We start from the raw sequence: 16,910 nt of genomic DNA on the forward strand, positions 1-16,910 counted from the left end.
CATGCAGGTTCCTTATGTGAAAGTGCCGGTATTTCTTGTCTACAAACTGCAGGTTATTTAGGGTATGCAGTGGGAGAAGAGCCTCGTGGGCTGGATGCTCTGGAGCAGTGTGTCTGGGGGTCTCAGGACCCTTGGGGATAAGCCTTGCTACAGAGAAGCCCATTGCTGCAGATCCTCTCAAAGCAGCCCAGTTAGCTCAACTTAGATCATTCTGATGCTGAAATTTACCAGATGACCATATGTATCTTCCTACATACGAATCTAGACAGGGATATCCAGGAGTCATAAAATACCTGGAAGTGATTTTAATCAGCTGCTGCAAAAAATCTGCCCAGCTCTTGGGAAAGAGTTCACAGACCTGATGACAGAATATTGCTAAAAGACTAAGAAAAAAGGAAAGAACACCAGAACTAGCAAGTTGTGTTCCCAACCCCACTCCTCATTCCCTTTGCTTTTTGTTGCTTCTCATTCTTCATCTTTCATTTGTATGTTGCCAGAACAGCCTTTGATCCCTCACTAGGACACCCATAAACATTACAACTGTTTTTAAAAGATAATAGAACCAAGAGCCTCTTCTGTCTCTCTCTCACACACACACACACACATTCTCTCTCCATCCTGGCCAGAGAGGCTACCAACCCACTGACAAGACAGCAGGGATGAAATCCTGTCCCTGTTGAAGTCAATGGGACTTTTGCCACTGATGTTGCTCCAAGTTTCAGGAGCAAACACTCATAATTAAGCTCCCAGTACTATCTGTCACTACCTCCCCTAATGTGACCACAGTAGCACCAGTCTTTTCATGGTTTCTGTCTCCACCCTCACAGACGTCAGTACCTGTCATCTTTCTGGATGCACTAGGACTCCAGTCACCATTTGCAACAGCCAAAGGATTTGTCCATTTCCCCTCCCCACCTCCAAAAAACCAATCTGGTTCAACCTAAACTGTAAATTCCAAAAAAATTGGTGAACCAAAAAATCCCCCGCCCCCAGTGCCCCAGCTGCTAGGTAAAGAGAGATTCTCTCTCTCTCTGGTCCACTGGTTAGTCAAGTATTTTCTGTAAAGTGGAACAGCTTCAACAGGAGGTACTGAGAGAGACCTATCCCAGACTATGCTATAACCTAAAGGTTAGGGCACTTTCCTGCAATGGAAGAGACCCACGTACAAATCGCTGCTCCATATCAGGCAGAGCAGGGAACTGAAGCTGGGTCTCCTACATCTCAGGTGGGGGCTCTAATCACTGGCCTAAAAGCTCCAACTTGGGTGTTTCCTGCTGCTGTTGCTTCCACCTCCCTCCTTGCCTTCACTGCTTTGTGAATGGCAACTCACTTCCTCACAAAACTTTATTTTGGTCAGAACTGTTCAGTGAAATCATGGCAAATACCAAGAGTTTTGGGTTGACCAAAAGTGCATTTTTGACAAATAAATTATTTGTCCTAAAAATTTCACTCTGCTCTGACCTCTCTACCTTACCTAGTATACCTCCTACCTCAGTCTTCATCATCTGAGTTTTAAGGAACCCAAACAATCTTTGAATAATGAGCAACCACCCCCACTTCTCCTGTGACACACCAGCTAAAGACGAATCAGGACTGCCAGGGGCTATGGAGGACATTAGTAGTGGCTAGGACTTGCAGATGGGATGGATTGGAGAGAATTCTTGAATGAATTAGAGAGATTGGGAGAATTCTTAATAGATGCGGGTATTGAGGGTCATATGTGGTAATGGCAGAGCAGTCCTCTTCACTGCAGCTAGGTGGGGGAAAAGTGGACAAAAAGTTGAAGTCAGTCACCACTCCCCATCTTCGTTTGAGCACTGTACTCATAGCGGGGAGAATATAAGATATCAGTGAAGCCAGGTTTGAGAGCAATCAGAACTTAATCAGTTTAGAGGGAAGTACGTCAGGAAGCATCACCACAGCAGTAATCAAGCTTCCTAAATCTACACAAACTGACAGGTCTCTTTACGGCTGAACCCTCTCTAATTGGGGAAAGCTGATTCTTCTTTTTCAACTTCATCCCACTATTGAAAAAACTCAATTTGATTTAGAAGCTACCTTTGGGACTAACATCCTTTACTGAACAACTTCCCTTGTGTACTCTGCCAGCTGTAAGATTTTAGTTTATGCTCAAATAAATAAAAGGGAAATGATTGGTGTCTTTGCATTGCCTCTCCTGATTGGATGTTGTTGAGTATCACATGTTCAGGGCATCTTTAAAAGGAAGCTACTGCACTTATGTAGCTCATAATAGTTTCAGGTCTTCTAGTGAGAATAATTTCTTCTTTGGCTAGTAATAGTATCAAATACAGTCTATATCATGTGTGAGTTATTTTTAGGAACCTGGAAACTCATTTCTAGTGAAAACTTTGACAGCTATATGGAAGAACTGGGTAAGGAATATACTATAATTCAAGTAGGAAATCTCTCTCCTAAAAGATGATTCTGAGAATGTATTTAATTCCATTTATTTACTCAACTTAGTTTTCTACTTATGGTAGCTTCACTTTAGATTGCTGATACTTATTTGGATTTGGGATAACAGAATATAGTTCCTTGCTTTTCTTTATATTTTACAAATATTTCTTTCTAACTAATGATTCAGGTGCTGATGTTCTCTCCCTTTCCCTAATAAGGGGAAGATACTGTTTGGATCTGCCTGGGGCTGTTATCTACTGATAATGCCTTCTTGACTATCAGTGTTTTGAATGAGTTGCTGGTGGAACCTGTGGGCTAATGCTCATTAATACTCAATAAAAGTTATGAGGGCCCTAATGTAACTATGTGAATGGCTGATACCCAGGTATGTTGCCCTAAATAGTCATCCCTGATGACTTAGAAAGTTTGAGGGTAAGAATTTAAATTCAATAGCTGGGGTTTGGCTCTAGCAGTGACGAGCACACTTTAATCTAGTGACTGGGTTAATTTCCAAACTGACCATAACAATGGCAGTTTTTTACCACACAGGTTTCCCCTCTTTCTGTATTTCTGCTAATCTCCGTGATCATCTTTGTACTTCAGTTAGATCCCATTCAGGTGTTAGTGAGAGCTCCCTGGAACTTGCTAAAGAGGTCTGTGGATGTACTAGAAGCTATGTCTCCCTTCTAGATGTGCATGTAAAATCCAAATTGTTAACTCCTTTGCTTTTCTTTTCAAGGGGTGGGTTTTGCTACTAGGAAACTTGGCAGCCTGGCCAAGCCCAGTGTGGTCATCAGCATCAATGGGGATATAATAACCATCAAGACAGAGAGCACCTTTAAAAACACAGAGATCTCCTTCAAGCTGGGGGAAGAGTTTGAGGAAACCACAGCAGACAACAGGAAAACCATGGTGAGGGCTAATCCTTCTGGATGTCCTGCAAAGGACACCTGGGTTTGTGCCCTTTCTTGCCTCATGATTTATTTTTATCTTGATACAGTTTTCTTCCTTTTCCCCAATCCCCATAAGTATGGAGGATCCCATGGCTGGCTCTTTTGGCTGACTCTAGGGCAATCATGTGCCCACTGTGAACCCACAAACTAAATCCCACCCCTCTTCTAAGGCATTGCAACATCTAAGTCTCTGAGGAGCCCGGTCTAATGTCTAGGCAAGCAGAAAATTCCTGGGATTCACAGAACCTGAGTTAAGTACCCAGGCTCCCTATACAATGCATGAGCAGAGACAGGCACCTCAGAATGGGATCTACAGAAACTGGCATGCTAGGCAGCGAACTCCTAAGCTAGTCAATGGGAGATGATGATGGAGAGGAGTGTGTTGTAAGGTCCCTCCCTCTCACCGAATTGGGTGCCTATGTCTGGGTTAGGGAGGTGCTTATCTCCTGCTTGCAGCCCACAGCTGGAACCCCTCTCCCAAAGTCAGGGAGCTTAGGTGCCTAAGCCATCTATTGCCAGAATGGTTTTGGGGGTGGGGGAGGAAGTGACAGCCTTCTGTAGCCCAGGAGTTATGGATGCGGGAGACTTGAGTTTAAATCCCCTCCCCACCTGGCCTGAGAAGAAGGGCTTTGTACAGGTGTCTCCCACCACTCAGGTGAGTGCCCTAAGTACTTAAGGCAAACAGAGTGAGTCTCATTTGGTCCAATTAATATTTGTTTGAAGTGGAATAGCTGTAATGAGAGAGTGTCCCATCAGAATATCCCAGGATCCATTTGCTTCTCTTCTCTTGGCAGAGCACTGTAACCTTGGATGATGGCTCTCTGACTCAGGTGCAGAAGTGGGATGGCAAACAGACCACAATAAAGAGAGCGCTGGTGGATGGGAAGATGGTTGTGGTTGGTTCAATTTTTTTTCTTTAACCCCCTCATCTGAGCACTAAATGCTTTTGAAATAGAGAAGCAAAGACCTAAATGATGCTTGACACATGATGGTGAACAAGTAAGGAATATAAAATATACAATGTAGGGAAGTTTCACTTGAAATTAAAACTGGTGGAGAAGCCCTAAAGAGACCAAAAATCAAGGTCTATATCAGGGTTCTGGAACAATTTGTGTAGTGCGGGTGCTGAGACCATTGAACCAAACTGTAACCCCAAATATAATGGAAACCACTTAAAGCCAGGGGATGCAGCAGTACCCCTACTTCCAGCACCTGTCATTGTATTAGCTGCTAAGTCAGGGGAAGGCAAACTTTTTTTTTTTTTTTTTTTTTTTTTTTTGACTGAGGGCTGCATTGGGTTTCCAAAATTTGTAGGGGGGGCTGGTTAGGGGCCTCCCCAAACAGTCAGGTGTGGCCCAGCCCCTGCCCCCATCCGACCCCCTCCTGCTTCTCACCCCCTGATGGCCTCCTGGGACTCCAATCTCATCCAAACACCCCTCCCCATTCCCTGTCCCTGACAGCCCCCGGAACCCCTGCCTCTGACTGCCCCGCCACCTCATCCAACCCCTGGTCTCATTCCTGGCTGCCTTCATGGAGCCCCTGGCCCTGACTGCTGCCTCCCCCCAGGGACTCAGTCCCATTCAACTCCCCTGTTTGCTGACCACCACCCCAAATTCCCCTGCCCTCTATCCAACCTCTCCCCTGTTCCCTTTCTGCACTGCCTGGAGCACCAATGGCTTGCAGCACTATAGCCACACTGCTGGCTGGAGCCAGCCATGCCACAGCACAGAGACCGGGTCAGGCCCTGGCTCTGCAGCTGCACTGCCCCAGGAGCTTGCAGCCCCACTGCCCAGAGCATTGCACTGACAGCAGAGCAAGCTGAGGCTGTGTGTGTGTGTGGGGGGGGGGGACGACAGCGGGGAAGGGGTTGGGGGGCTAGCCTCCCACAACAGGAGCTCAGGGGCTGGGCAGGAGGGTCCTGTGGGTCCTGTAGTTTGCCCACCTCTGTGCTAAGTGATGAACAGAAAGATAGGGGAAGATGAGAGCCCTGCCATTCAATTGCACTAGGCAGAGAAGTAGAGTATATTTAGGGATCAGCTAACACTAAAGAGGTCTTGGAGGCAAGAAATGTCTGGTTTCTTTTCTGATGACATGAATATCATAGTGATGGGCACTAAATAAACACCTTTGACTCTGAGAAATGACAAACATCCTTGCCCTACTTAGACTCATAAAATTCTGGTGTGATATTTCAGAAGTTTCAATCAATTTTATTTCCCCCCTCTAGGAATGCACCATGAACAATGTCACCTGCACTAGAGTCTATGAGAGGGCCTGAGGCATTCCCATCTCCATACTGGGTCAGAACTTGCTGCTGAGAATCAGTTCAAGGACTGTAGCTGCACTACTCTGTCTGCTTGTGCAAGCCTCTTGCTTCACCTTGAGAAACAAAAGCATTCAAAGCAGTTCTGTAACTAACTTGAGCTATTGGTGACTATGGCTACTAAATAAATCACTTTCAAACACATGGTGGAATCATCTACTCTTAGCTGATTCCCTGCCAGCCTAAAATAGCACTGAAATACAAACCACCGTTATCCAGCAGTAGGAGAGATTTAGGTTTGGTGTAGGGGTGGTTTTTTAGCTGTGTGGGGGGATTCTTTATTGTATATACAGACCAGAAACCCATCACAGTTATTGCTAGTGATGGCAGAGAGGTGGGGAATAATCAGTCCAGGCTCACTTCCAGTTTGTTTTATGTTCCTAAACTCATGCTGCAGGGTTTTAGCTGGCTGGCTGCCTGCAGGAGTCCAAGGGGATTTCTTCCCCACCCCCACAACTCCCCCAAAGTATTCTGGAGAGGGTTTTGTTTTAATTGACTTTCTCTGAAGCCTCAGGGATGGCCAGGGGACACTAGGGATGGGATGCTTGATGGGGAGGGCCAGGGCTCTGAGGAAGCACTGATGAGCAGCCTCTCTGCTTGGCTGGCTGGTTCTTGCTCACATTCACAGGGTCTAGCTGATAACTGTGAGGTTAGAATGGCACGGACCTGGGGGGCAGGCAGGAGAAGGTTGCCTTCCTCTGCAGCAGGTCACTTGCCAGGATTATTTGGGTATATCTCACTTAATCATTTTCCTGGGTTGGGCATTGGTGTGCCTCTGTCCCTCCTGTTCTCTGCCTGTGGCACATAAATCTAGTCTCCCCAGGGCTGTAAACCAGACCAAACTATTCAGTTTTGGGGTTAAGTATGCAGGTGCTGAGTGGTGCTCTGTGATAGAGCAGAGCTCAGACCAGATGATTTGTTGGATCCTCTAGCCTTAAACCCTGTGATTCTAGTAATGGCAGACAATATTGCAATGACTGACACTGCTGTTCTAGCTAAAGCAATAACACTTGCTTCTTCAGCAACTGTCTTCTTTATCAAAGAGCTATCTGATGGCAGTTGTCAAATAGATCATTTCCCCAAACTACAAGTGGGGAAGCTCCTCCAAGTTAAGTTCCATAGTATCTGAGCTGTGGGATCAGACATCTGTTTTACTCCAAACAGTATCTAGTCACAGAAGTTTAATAGTGTAATCATGCAAATAGTCCAGCACAGTTACACATGTAAGGTGCTAACTGGAAAGCAAGTATAACTCTGCTGCAATAAGCAAATACATTTTGAAGAACTTGGAGAGGAAGGTGATAAGGAACAGTTAACATGGATTCACAAGGGCAAGTTATGCCTGACCAACCTGATTGCCTTCTGTGGATATGGGGAAAGTGGTGGACATGATGTATCCTTTGATACAGTCTCCTACCATATTCTGGCCAGCAAGTTAAAGAAGTATGGATTGGATGAATGGACTATACAGTGGATAGAAAACTGGCTAGATCATCGGGCTCAACAGATAGTGATCAACAGCTTGATTTTTCTAGTTGGCAGCTGGTATCAAGCAGAGTGCCCCAGGGGTCAGGCTTGGGGCCAGTTTTGTTCATTAATGATCTGGGTGGTGATATGGATTGTACCCTCATCAAGTTTGTAGATGATGCTAAGCTTGGGGGAGAGGTAGATACGCTGGATGGTAGAGAGAGGGACCTAGACAAACTGAAGGATTGGGCCAAAAGAAATCTGATGAGGTTCAACAAGGACAAGTGCAGAGTCCTGCACTTAGGATAGAAGAATCCCATGCACTGCTGCAGGCTGGAGACGAACAGGCTAAGCAGCAGTTCTGCAGAAAAGGATGTGGGGATTACAGTGGACAAGAAGTTGTATATGAGTCAACACTATGCCCTTGTTGCCAAAAAGGCTAATGGCATATTCATAGACTTAAGGTCAGAAGGGACCGTTATCATCATCTTGTCTGACCTCCCACTCCTGTAACAAACCCCTAACCTATGTCTGAGTATTTGAAGTCCTCAAATAGTGGTTTAAAGACCTCAAGGTGCAGAGAATCCTCCAGCAAGTGACCTGTGCCCCATGCTGCAGAGGAAGGTGAAAAACCTCCAGGGCCTCTGCCAATCTTCCCTGGAGGAAAATTCCTTCCTGACCCCAAATATGGCAATCAGTTAAACCCTGAGCATGTGGGCAAGACTCACCAGCCAGCACACAGGAAAGAATTCTCTGTAGTAACTCAGATCCTACTCCATCTAACATCCCATCACAGACCACTGGGCCTATTTACCTGCTAATAATCAAAGATCAATTAATTGCCAGGCTTTCCCATTATACCATCCCCTCCATAAACTTATCAAGCTTGGTCTTGAAGCCAGATATGTCTTTTACCCCCCACTACTCGCCTTGGAAGGCTGTTCCAGAACTTCACTCCTCTAATGGTTAGAAACCTTTGTCTAATTTCAAGTCTAAACTTCCTAGTGTCCAGTTTATATCCATTTGTTCTTGTGTCCACATTGGTACTAAGCTTAAATAATTCCTCTCCCTCCCTGATATTTATCCCTCTGATATATTTATAAAGAGCAATCATATCTCCCCTCAGCCTTCTTTTGGTTAGGTTAAACAAGCCAAGCTCTTTCAGTTTCCTTTCATAAGACAGGTTTTCCATTCCTCAGATCATCCTAGTAGCCCTTCTCTGTACCTGTTCCAGTTTGAATTCATCCTCCTTGTATATGGGAGACCAAAACTGCACACAGTATTCCAGATGAAGTCTCACCAGTGCCTTGTATAACGGTACTAACACCTCCTTATCTTTACTGGAAATACCTCGCCTAATGCATCGTAAAACCGCATTAGCTTTTTTAAGGGCCATATCACATTGGCGGCTCATAGCCATCCTGTGATCAACCAATACTCCAAGGTCCTTCTCCTCCTCTGTTACTTTCAGCTGATGTGTCCCCAATTTATAACCAAATAACAAAATTCTTGTTATTAATCCCTAAATGGATGACCTTGCACTTTTCACTATTAAATTTCATCCTATTACTATTACTCCAGTTTACAAGGTCATCCAGATCTTCCTGTATGATATTCTGGTCCTCCTCTGTGTTAGCAATACCTCCCAGCTTTGTGTCATCCACAAACTTTATTAGCACATTCCCATATTTTGTGCCAAGGTCAGTAATAAAAAAATTAAATAAGATTGGTCCCAAAACCGATTCCTGAGGAACTCCACTAGTAACCTCCTTCCAGTCTGACAGTTCACCTTTCAGTATGACCCATTGTGGTCTCCCCTTTAACAAGTTCCTTATCCACCTTTCAATTTTCATATTGATCCCCGTCTTTTCCAAAGTAACTGATAATTCCCCATGTGGAAGCATATCAAATGCCTTACTGAAATCAAGATGAATTAGATCCACTGCTTTTCCTTTGCCTAAAAAATCTGTTACCTTCTCAAAGAAGGAGATCAGGTTGGTTTGGCATGATCTACCTTTTTAAAACCATGTTGTACTTTGTCCCAATTACCATTGACCTCAATGTCCTTAACTACTTTCTCCTTCAAAAATTTTTCCAAGACCTTGCATACTGCAGATGTTAAACTAACAGTTGCTCAGATCACTTTTTTTTCCCTTTCTTAAAAATAGGAACTATGTGAGCAATTCTCCAGTCGTACGGTGCAACCCCTGAGTTTACTGATTCATTCTTGTTAATGGGCTTGCAATTTCATGTGCCAGTTCCTTTAATATTCTTGGATGAAGATTATCTGGGCCCTCCGATTTCATCCCTTTAAGCTGTTCAAGTTTAGCATCTACCTCAGATGTGGTAATATCTACCTCCATATCCTCATTCCTATTTTTTATCCTACCATTATCCCTAAGCTCCTCATTAAAGACCGAGGCAAAGTATTTGTTTAGATATTGAGCCATGCCTAGATTATCCTTAACTTCCACTCCATCCGCAGTGTTTAGCAGTCCCACTTCTTCTTTTTTGTTTTCTTCTTATTTATATGACTATAGAACCTTTTATTATTGGTTTTAATTCCCTTTGCAAGGTCCAACTCTACATGGCTTTTGGCCTTTCTCACTTTATCCCTACGTGTTCTGACCTCAATAAGGTATCTTTCCTTGCTAATCCCTCCCATCTTCTACTCCTTGTAGGCTTTCTCCTTTTTCTTAATCACCTCTCTGAGATGCTTGCTCATCCAGCTTGGTCTACAACTCCTGTCTATGGAGCAAAGACATGAGGAGGCTGAAGGGAAAAACTCAGACTTGCAGATGGAAGCAGAACCAGAGAATTCTGAGGGGAGACTGCTGGGTGAGGAAAGTGGACGGTGGAAGCATGTAATTAAGAGAACCAGGCAGAGGACAAGACGGGTCAATGAAGGAGAAATAGAACTCAGGAACAGGTTTGCAGAGTTGGAAAATGAAGACCGGGCACAGCAGGTGGTCGCTGAAGGTGAGAGGGCAAAGAAGAAGAGAAGAGCAGCTAGTCCTATAGGAAGAGGTGAAGAGTCAATGGAGATAACACCAAATATGAGTCCCAAGAGGATACAGGATGGGTTGCGGAGGATTGCAAGGGACAATACAAATCGAGAGGACTTGAAGCCAGAGGGAACAGGGGATAGACTGGATAATTGCACTGTCACCAGGGAAAGGCAGGTCTACGTGATTGGGGAATCTCTACTGAGAAGAATAGACAGGCCTGTAACTAGAGCTGATCCGGAGAACAGAAGGGTCTGCTGGGTGCTAAGATACGGGATGTGGACCTGAGGCTGAAAAGGATCCTAACAGGAGCAGGAAAGAATCCGTTGATGTCTTTCATGTGGGAACGAATGATACGGCTAGATTCTCGCTGGAACGTATCAAGGGAGACTATGCCAGACTGGGGAAGATGCTTAAGGAAATAGAGGTTCAGGTGATCTTCAGTGGGATTCTGCCTGTTTCTAGAGAAGGGCAACAAAGGTGTGACAAAATTATGGTGATCAACATCCCAAAGCCCTTCTTATAGCATATTAGGCTGCATTAGTAGGAGCATTGCCAGCAGATCGAGGAAAGTGTATTCCCCTCCTTTTGGCAATGGTGAGGCCACAGATGGAGTATTGTGTCCAGTTTTGGGCCCCTCACTACAAAAAGGATGTGGACAAATTGAAAAGAGTCCAGTGGAGGGCAACAGAAATTATTAGGGAACTGGGGCACATTACTTCTGAGGAGAGGTTGAGGGAACTGGGCTTATTTGTTCTGCAGAAGAGAAGGGTGAGAGGGGATTTGATAACAGCCTTCAACTACCTGAAGGGGGGTTCCAAAGAGGATGGAGCTAAGCTGTTCCCAGTGGTGGCAGATGACAGAACAAGGAGCAATGGTCTCAAGTTGCAGTGGGGGAGGTCTCGGTTGGATATTAGGAACAACTTTTTCACTAGGAAGGTGGTGAAGCACTGGAATGTTACCTAGGTAGGTGGTAGAATCTCCTTCCTTAGAGCTTGTTAAGGCCCAGCTTGACAAAGCCCTGGCTAGGATGATTTAGTTGGGGTTGTTCCTGCTTTGAGCAGGGGGTTGGACTAGATGACCTCCTGAGGTCTCTTCCAACCCTAATCTTCTATGATTCTATGTAAAAATTCCAACAGTTTGCAGCTCAGCTTAGATCAAACCAAAACTGAACTAGAGCAGCAAGATCCCCTAAAGCTAACAAAATCAGTTTCCAAAATGCTGTAGAAAGTGAAATGTACATTGACTAATTCCATACCTCCCATTCTTTGAATACTGGCATTTATATCTGAATCAGGTGTGATTCTTTCTCTTGTTCTTACATCTTGAGTTACTCAATACCCTGAAAAGGTCAAGGGACTGTAAGATTCTTAGCTATCACACTTCAACTAAATGTAAAATACTTGGATCATAGGAGAAGTTTGTTTAGGGGTGTTTCTTGGTGTTCATCCCCCCACCCCTTACCAGCAGAGCATTCCACTATGGTAATAGGATAACTTGTAGGCTATGACTTACTTTCCTAGCTGTCTTATAAAAGAGTGGCCAGAAGTAAACTTCCTGAGGTAATGCAGAACACAAACTCTAGGCTTCAGTTCCCTGCTTCTCTAGTTTCCTTGTTCCCTTTATAGTCCACTTCTTGGATTCTACTTCCACCCTTACACATTAATGCTTTTATTTTGTTTTAAGAAAATACGCACTCATCTAGTAGCTGTTTGATAGCAAGTGGCCTCCCTCGCCTTTTCCTCTTATGATTTTTCTGCCTTTTGTACAAGGTAGGAAAGGTGCTTCCAACACCAAAAGCAACCAAATAGTGTTTATCTCAGCTCACCCTGATGCTGGATTTTACCAGGAGATGACACAGCAAGAATCTCCTCATATGTGAATCTGTAGAGGAGTGGCCATGAGACATACAACACCTAGATGTGATTTGAAAAATTGTCCATCTGCAACTGCAAAGATCACTCCATTTCTTGGGAAAGTGATCACAAAACTGGTGATAGAATATATTTTAATGAAAAAAGATTTAGAGATAAGGAAAGAAAGCACAGATCTAGCAAGATGTGTGCCAATCCCACTGCTTACTCCTTTTACTTTTTACAGCATCTCATCTGCTATTCCTCATGTGTATATCACAAGAAAGCCATCAATCCTGCACTAAGACACCCATAAAAATGAAAACTGTTTTTAAAATATAGTAGAATCAAACATCTTCATGCCCACCAACTCCCTCCACCAGGGCCAGAAATACAGGCAGCTCGTTGACACCAAGCATGAAATCCTAGCCTCATTGAAGTCAATGGGAGTTTTGCCAGTGATGTTGCTCCATATCTCAGAAGTAACACCATAATTCAGCCCCAAGTACTATCTGCCTCCTCCATAGGGCTTTTGGGGGCCGAACTCTGAAGTCACTAGCTCCCTTAATATGGCTGCAAGAGCAAGTAGCATCTTTATGGTCCCTGTCTCCAGTCCCAAAGACATGAATACCTGTATTCTTTTTGGGCACCCTGGGACCTCAGTCTCCATTTGAAGCAGTCAATGGGTTTGTCTGATCCCATCGCTCTGCCTTGCCTTATATGCCTCCTGCTGTAGACTTTGTCACCTGTTGGAAGGACAATGTCTACTTGACAATAAATTAAATTTGTCACAGCTATAATGTATTCCCAGGTCACCCAGCCACGTTTGTACTTTTAAAGCCACATGTCCCTAGTTTTTTAAATATCTTGCTCTCCCCTGGTGCTTTGTGAGAGATGCACACAAACAAACAAATGGAACAGACTATGCATAAAGTATTGTCCAATGAACAAAACAATCAAACAATAAACAGAGAAAATATTAGTTTAACCTCTTCATTATAAGAATCTTAGGAGTAATTGTCTTTGTAGTAGGTAAAATAATCTCAGACAATGTAGTTTTAAAATTAATATCTGTGGTGTTTTTTCAAATACTCATGTTCTCTTTGTATTATGTTGATACAGGAAAGACCCGCTAACACCCATTTTTCTGTTATTGGCATACGTAGCCTTCTTTGTTATTTTGGCTTCCTTAAACTACTGTGCTTCATTTAGCAACGCAGGTATACGTCTTCTGTTGGGAAACTTTTTTTTGAAGCTTTGAAACATGCTGTGTTTGGACTTAGATGTATCGAAATGTCAGGATCCTGTTAGGATAATTCATTCAACTTTAGGGTGTTGCTACAGTTTTGATTGGGGTTTTGTGCTAAAAGAAATGGAGCCTCCAGTGTAATCTGGTCCTGGAATGGAGTCTCCAAAAATGCTCAGTTCCCATTGGTCAGCTGCAGATAATCACATGTCAGGTCAGCTTTATAAGGAAGCTATCTAAGGTGTTTTTTTCCATTTTCTTTTGCTCTTTCATGAGAGTTGCTGACTTTCCCTGTGGAGTATTACTTAACAAGCTCTACAGCATGTGTGACCTGTTTATGGGAATCTGGAGTTTGTTTCAATGTGAAAAATTTGAAGATTATATGAAAGAACTGGGTGAGAAAACTGATACTGTGATATTGAGGGATGTCCCACTGTTCAGCAAGGAAAGCATAACTAGCTACATACTATGTCTTGGGATTCTTTCATTATAGTACTCAATAAGGAAAAATGAAGCTGTATCAGAGTTTAAATCCTTTAAAAAAAGGAAATGTTGCTTCAGTTAACTAGAAATACGTACTGTTTTCCTAGACTTTTGAGATTCTGTACCTTGCATCATTTTAGGCAGGGGATTAGGATTGAAAGGAAGAAGCTGCTGCTATGACCTGTAGGTGTTATTTATTGTTCAGTAGTATGTGTAGAGAAAGTCTTAATTATATGGATGGCCACTTTCCGTCTTGATAATGGGGACATAAAAGGGCAGACTCAGGCTCCTAGCCTCTACCACTTTAAAGCAATGTAAACTAAAAAACTGAAGGCTAAATCTTGTTTTGATCTATGCTAGTGTACATCTGGAGGGAGTCAATGGGATTGTCTCAGATTCTCTCTTGTAACAGACCAAAATGTGGATGTTGGTATAGGAGACAGAAATATCACCAATAACTTACTATTCCTGGCACCAGAGTGCACTGCTTAGGAGAAGCAGTGGATGGGTAACAGCTGAGCTATACTTTACCCTCTTTTAGGATTCCAGTCTGAAACCTGTATAACTTTGGGGTTCACTTATTGGGTTAAAGATGTCTATCCTATGATTATTGCTTTGCTGAGAGAACTGTAGTAGCAGCAGTTTTTTAAAAAGTAGCAGCTTTTAAACTGAAAATGCAAAGCTCATAAAGCTGACCTCCCTACACCAGCTCATTCTAGATTCCATGTGGGACAGGGGTTGTTGGCTGCTGATGGAACTGTGCTAATTGTGTGTGTGTAAGTGTAAAATTTTTTCCAGGCCTGTCATCTGTATTAAATAAGAGGTCTATGTAGCCTGGTTGTCAGGTGGCTAGAAACATTCAGATGAGTTGAGGCACTGAACCTCAACTCCCAACGTGTGTCTTGAATGTCCACACAGAGAGGATAGGACACTTCAAGAAATGTCTTGGTTCTTGATGGTGAACATAAGTGTCTTGTGCCTCTGCAGGTGTGGGTTTAGCCACCAGGACACTGGGTAGCCTTGCCAAACCCACTGTGATCATCAGCATGGATGGTGATGTGATAACCATCAAAACAAAGAGTACTTTCAAAAATACTGAGGTCTCCTTCAAGTTGGGGGAGGAGTTTGAGGAAACCACAGCAGATGACCGGAAAACCAAGGTGAGTACTAAAGCAGCATTCATTCTTCTTTCCCATTACTCCACTGGGGGAGAAAGTGCCCTACTTAAACAAAGGGTTCAGGAAATGTGAAACTTGGTTCTGGGTTAAATACCATTAAAATCTCTTAAACACATTTTTAACCATCAGTCCCTGATGTTGGATAACAAGAATGGGAGCAGTCAACTTTGCTAGCATGTGTTCTTGTATTAACATAAACAAATAGCTGAGTTGGAAACATCTGGGGGATTTCTCTAGTTCTAAACTTCAGACTGTCCCCTTCCCCCAACTCTCAGATTCTGGTCAATTACTCTCTTTGCAGAGCATTGTCACCTTGGAAGAAGGCTCATTAACTCAGGTGCAGAAGTGGGATGGTAAAGAGACCACAATAAAGAGGAAAACTAGCAGACGGGAAGATGATGTGGTGAGTGAGATCACTTGACTACTGGCTAGTGGTATTATCTAGATCTTAATGGAATTGCATCAGGGCTGATTCAAGTAAAGCCAGGGCTTTCTAAAAAGCCACTTAATTGCATTCCTTCTCACTGCCTAGACTGACTTAGTGTGGAACTATTTCCCACCTGCTTCAAATCTCTATACCAGCTCGGGTGGGAAGCAAAGCTCAGTCCCATGTGTGGAAGAATTAGCTGGTGAATGGGTGGCAGCACTGTCCACACTGCTGTTGTAACCAGAAAAAAAAACCTGTTTGAATTGCATAGTCAAAAGCACCTATGCTCCAATGGAAGTGGGGTAAAATAAACAAAATGGAAGCAAATGAGAACTACTTAAACATGACATGCTTTTTGGGATGGCCAAGGCTGAGAGGAAGTGGTGAGCTCCATTGTCTTATTGCAATAATGGACAAACTGTCCTTCCCTCTTCTGCATAAATTGGGGTGGGGAAGAGAGGCAAAACCCCAATATGTATCTAGGGGAATTACTTAAGTACTATTACTATAGTTCTGAGGAGGGAGAAAAGATTGGCTCTTATATCAACAGCAGTCTGAATCTCACTGATAGTTCATGAGTTTCAATAAACTCCTTTATATTACAGGAATACACTATGAACAATATCACTTGCACTAGAGTCTATGAGAGAGCATGAGTGAACTCCATGTCCAGAAGTGCATCTAACTTGGTCTGAGAATGAGTTCAGGTCAAGGAAACTATTACACTTCTCCTGCTTCTTAGTTTTGTTTCCTGAAGAAAAAGCCTAATGGGTGCAAAATTCTAATTCCAAACAGTAATGTAAGCAGAAGTGTTAATGTGGTTGCTCAATAAAATCTTCCAAAATAATTCTCTGACCAAATGTTAATGTGTTGTAGATTACAATGGTAATATAATTCTACATATGCACGGTCACTTTTGGGCACAGCCAATCTGCACTTAAACTATAAACGATGTGGTTTATTTTCTTGGAGGTGTAACAGATATAGCAATACCATTCTATGGGTATGTCTACACTATGGGATTATTCCAATTTTACATAAACCAGTTTTGTAAAACAGATTGTATAAAGTCGAGTGCACGCGGCCACACTTAGCACATTAATTTGGTGGTGTCCATCCATGTACTGAGGCTAGCGGCGATTTCTGGCACATTGCACTGTGGGTAGCTATCCCATAGTTCCTGCACTCTCCCCCGCCCATTGGAATTCTGGGTTGAGATCCCAATGCATGATGGTGCAAAAACAGTGTCGCGAGTGATTCTGGGTAAATGTCGTCACTCATTCCTTCCTCCATGAAAGCAACACACATAATCATTTCATGCCCTTTTCCCCTGGATTGCCCTGGCAGATGCCATAGCATGGCAACCGGGGAGCCCATTTTGCCTTTTGTCACTGTGACTGTATGTGTGCTGGACGCTGCTGGCAGAGGCAGTACTGCAGCATTCATTTGCCTTTGCAAGATACCAGAAATGGTTATCAGTTCTGTACCGTCTGCCGTGCTATTGTAAATTGGCGATGAGATGACAGTTATCAGTCGTTCTGTACCATCTGCTGCTGT

General features: G+C 43.5%; 2 protein-coding genes across 3 annotated transcripts; both read left to right on the forward strand.

Annotated features, from left to right (window-relative positions):
* Positions 1-2,320: 2,320 nt before the first annotated feature.
* Positions 2,321-5,684, forward strand: LOC115645208 (myelin P2 protein-like). Its single transcript, XM_030549581.1, has 4 exons — positions 2,321-2,393; positions 3,158-3,330; positions 4,166-4,267; positions 5,599-5,684. Exons 1-4 carry the CDS (start codon positions 2,321-2,323, stop codon positions 5,647-5,649), a joined length of 399 nt encoding a protein of 132 aa, XP_030405441.1. The 3' UTR covers positions 5,650-5,684.
* A 7,903-nt stretch (positions 5,685-13,587) lies between these two features.
* On the forward strand, positions 13,588-16,009 carry LOC115645209 (myelin P2 protein-like). Of its 2 annotated transcripts, none has more exons than XM_030549583.1 (4): positions 13,588-13,660; positions 14,736-14,908; positions 15,228-15,329; positions 15,959-16,009. In XM_030549583.1, exons 1-4 carry the CDS (start codon positions 13,588-13,590, stop codon positions 16,007-16,009), a joined length of 399 nt encoding a protein of 132 aa, XP_030405443.1. The 2 variants fall into 2 exon arrangements, with proteins under 2 accessions (XP_030405443.1, XP_030405442.1); XM_030549582.1 differs by having other exon boundaries at positions 15,228-15,309; positions 15,933-16,009.
* Positions 16,010-16,910: the final 901 nt, after the last annotated feature.

This window comes from Gopherus evgoodei, chromosome 2, assembly GCF_007399415.2.
Source record: "Gopherus evgoodei ecotype Sinaloan lineage chromosome 2, rGopEvg1_v1.p, whole genome shotgun sequence".
Taxonomy (NCBI): domain Eukaryota; kingdom Metazoa; phylum Chordata; order Testudines; family Testudinidae; genus Gopherus; species Gopherus evgoodei.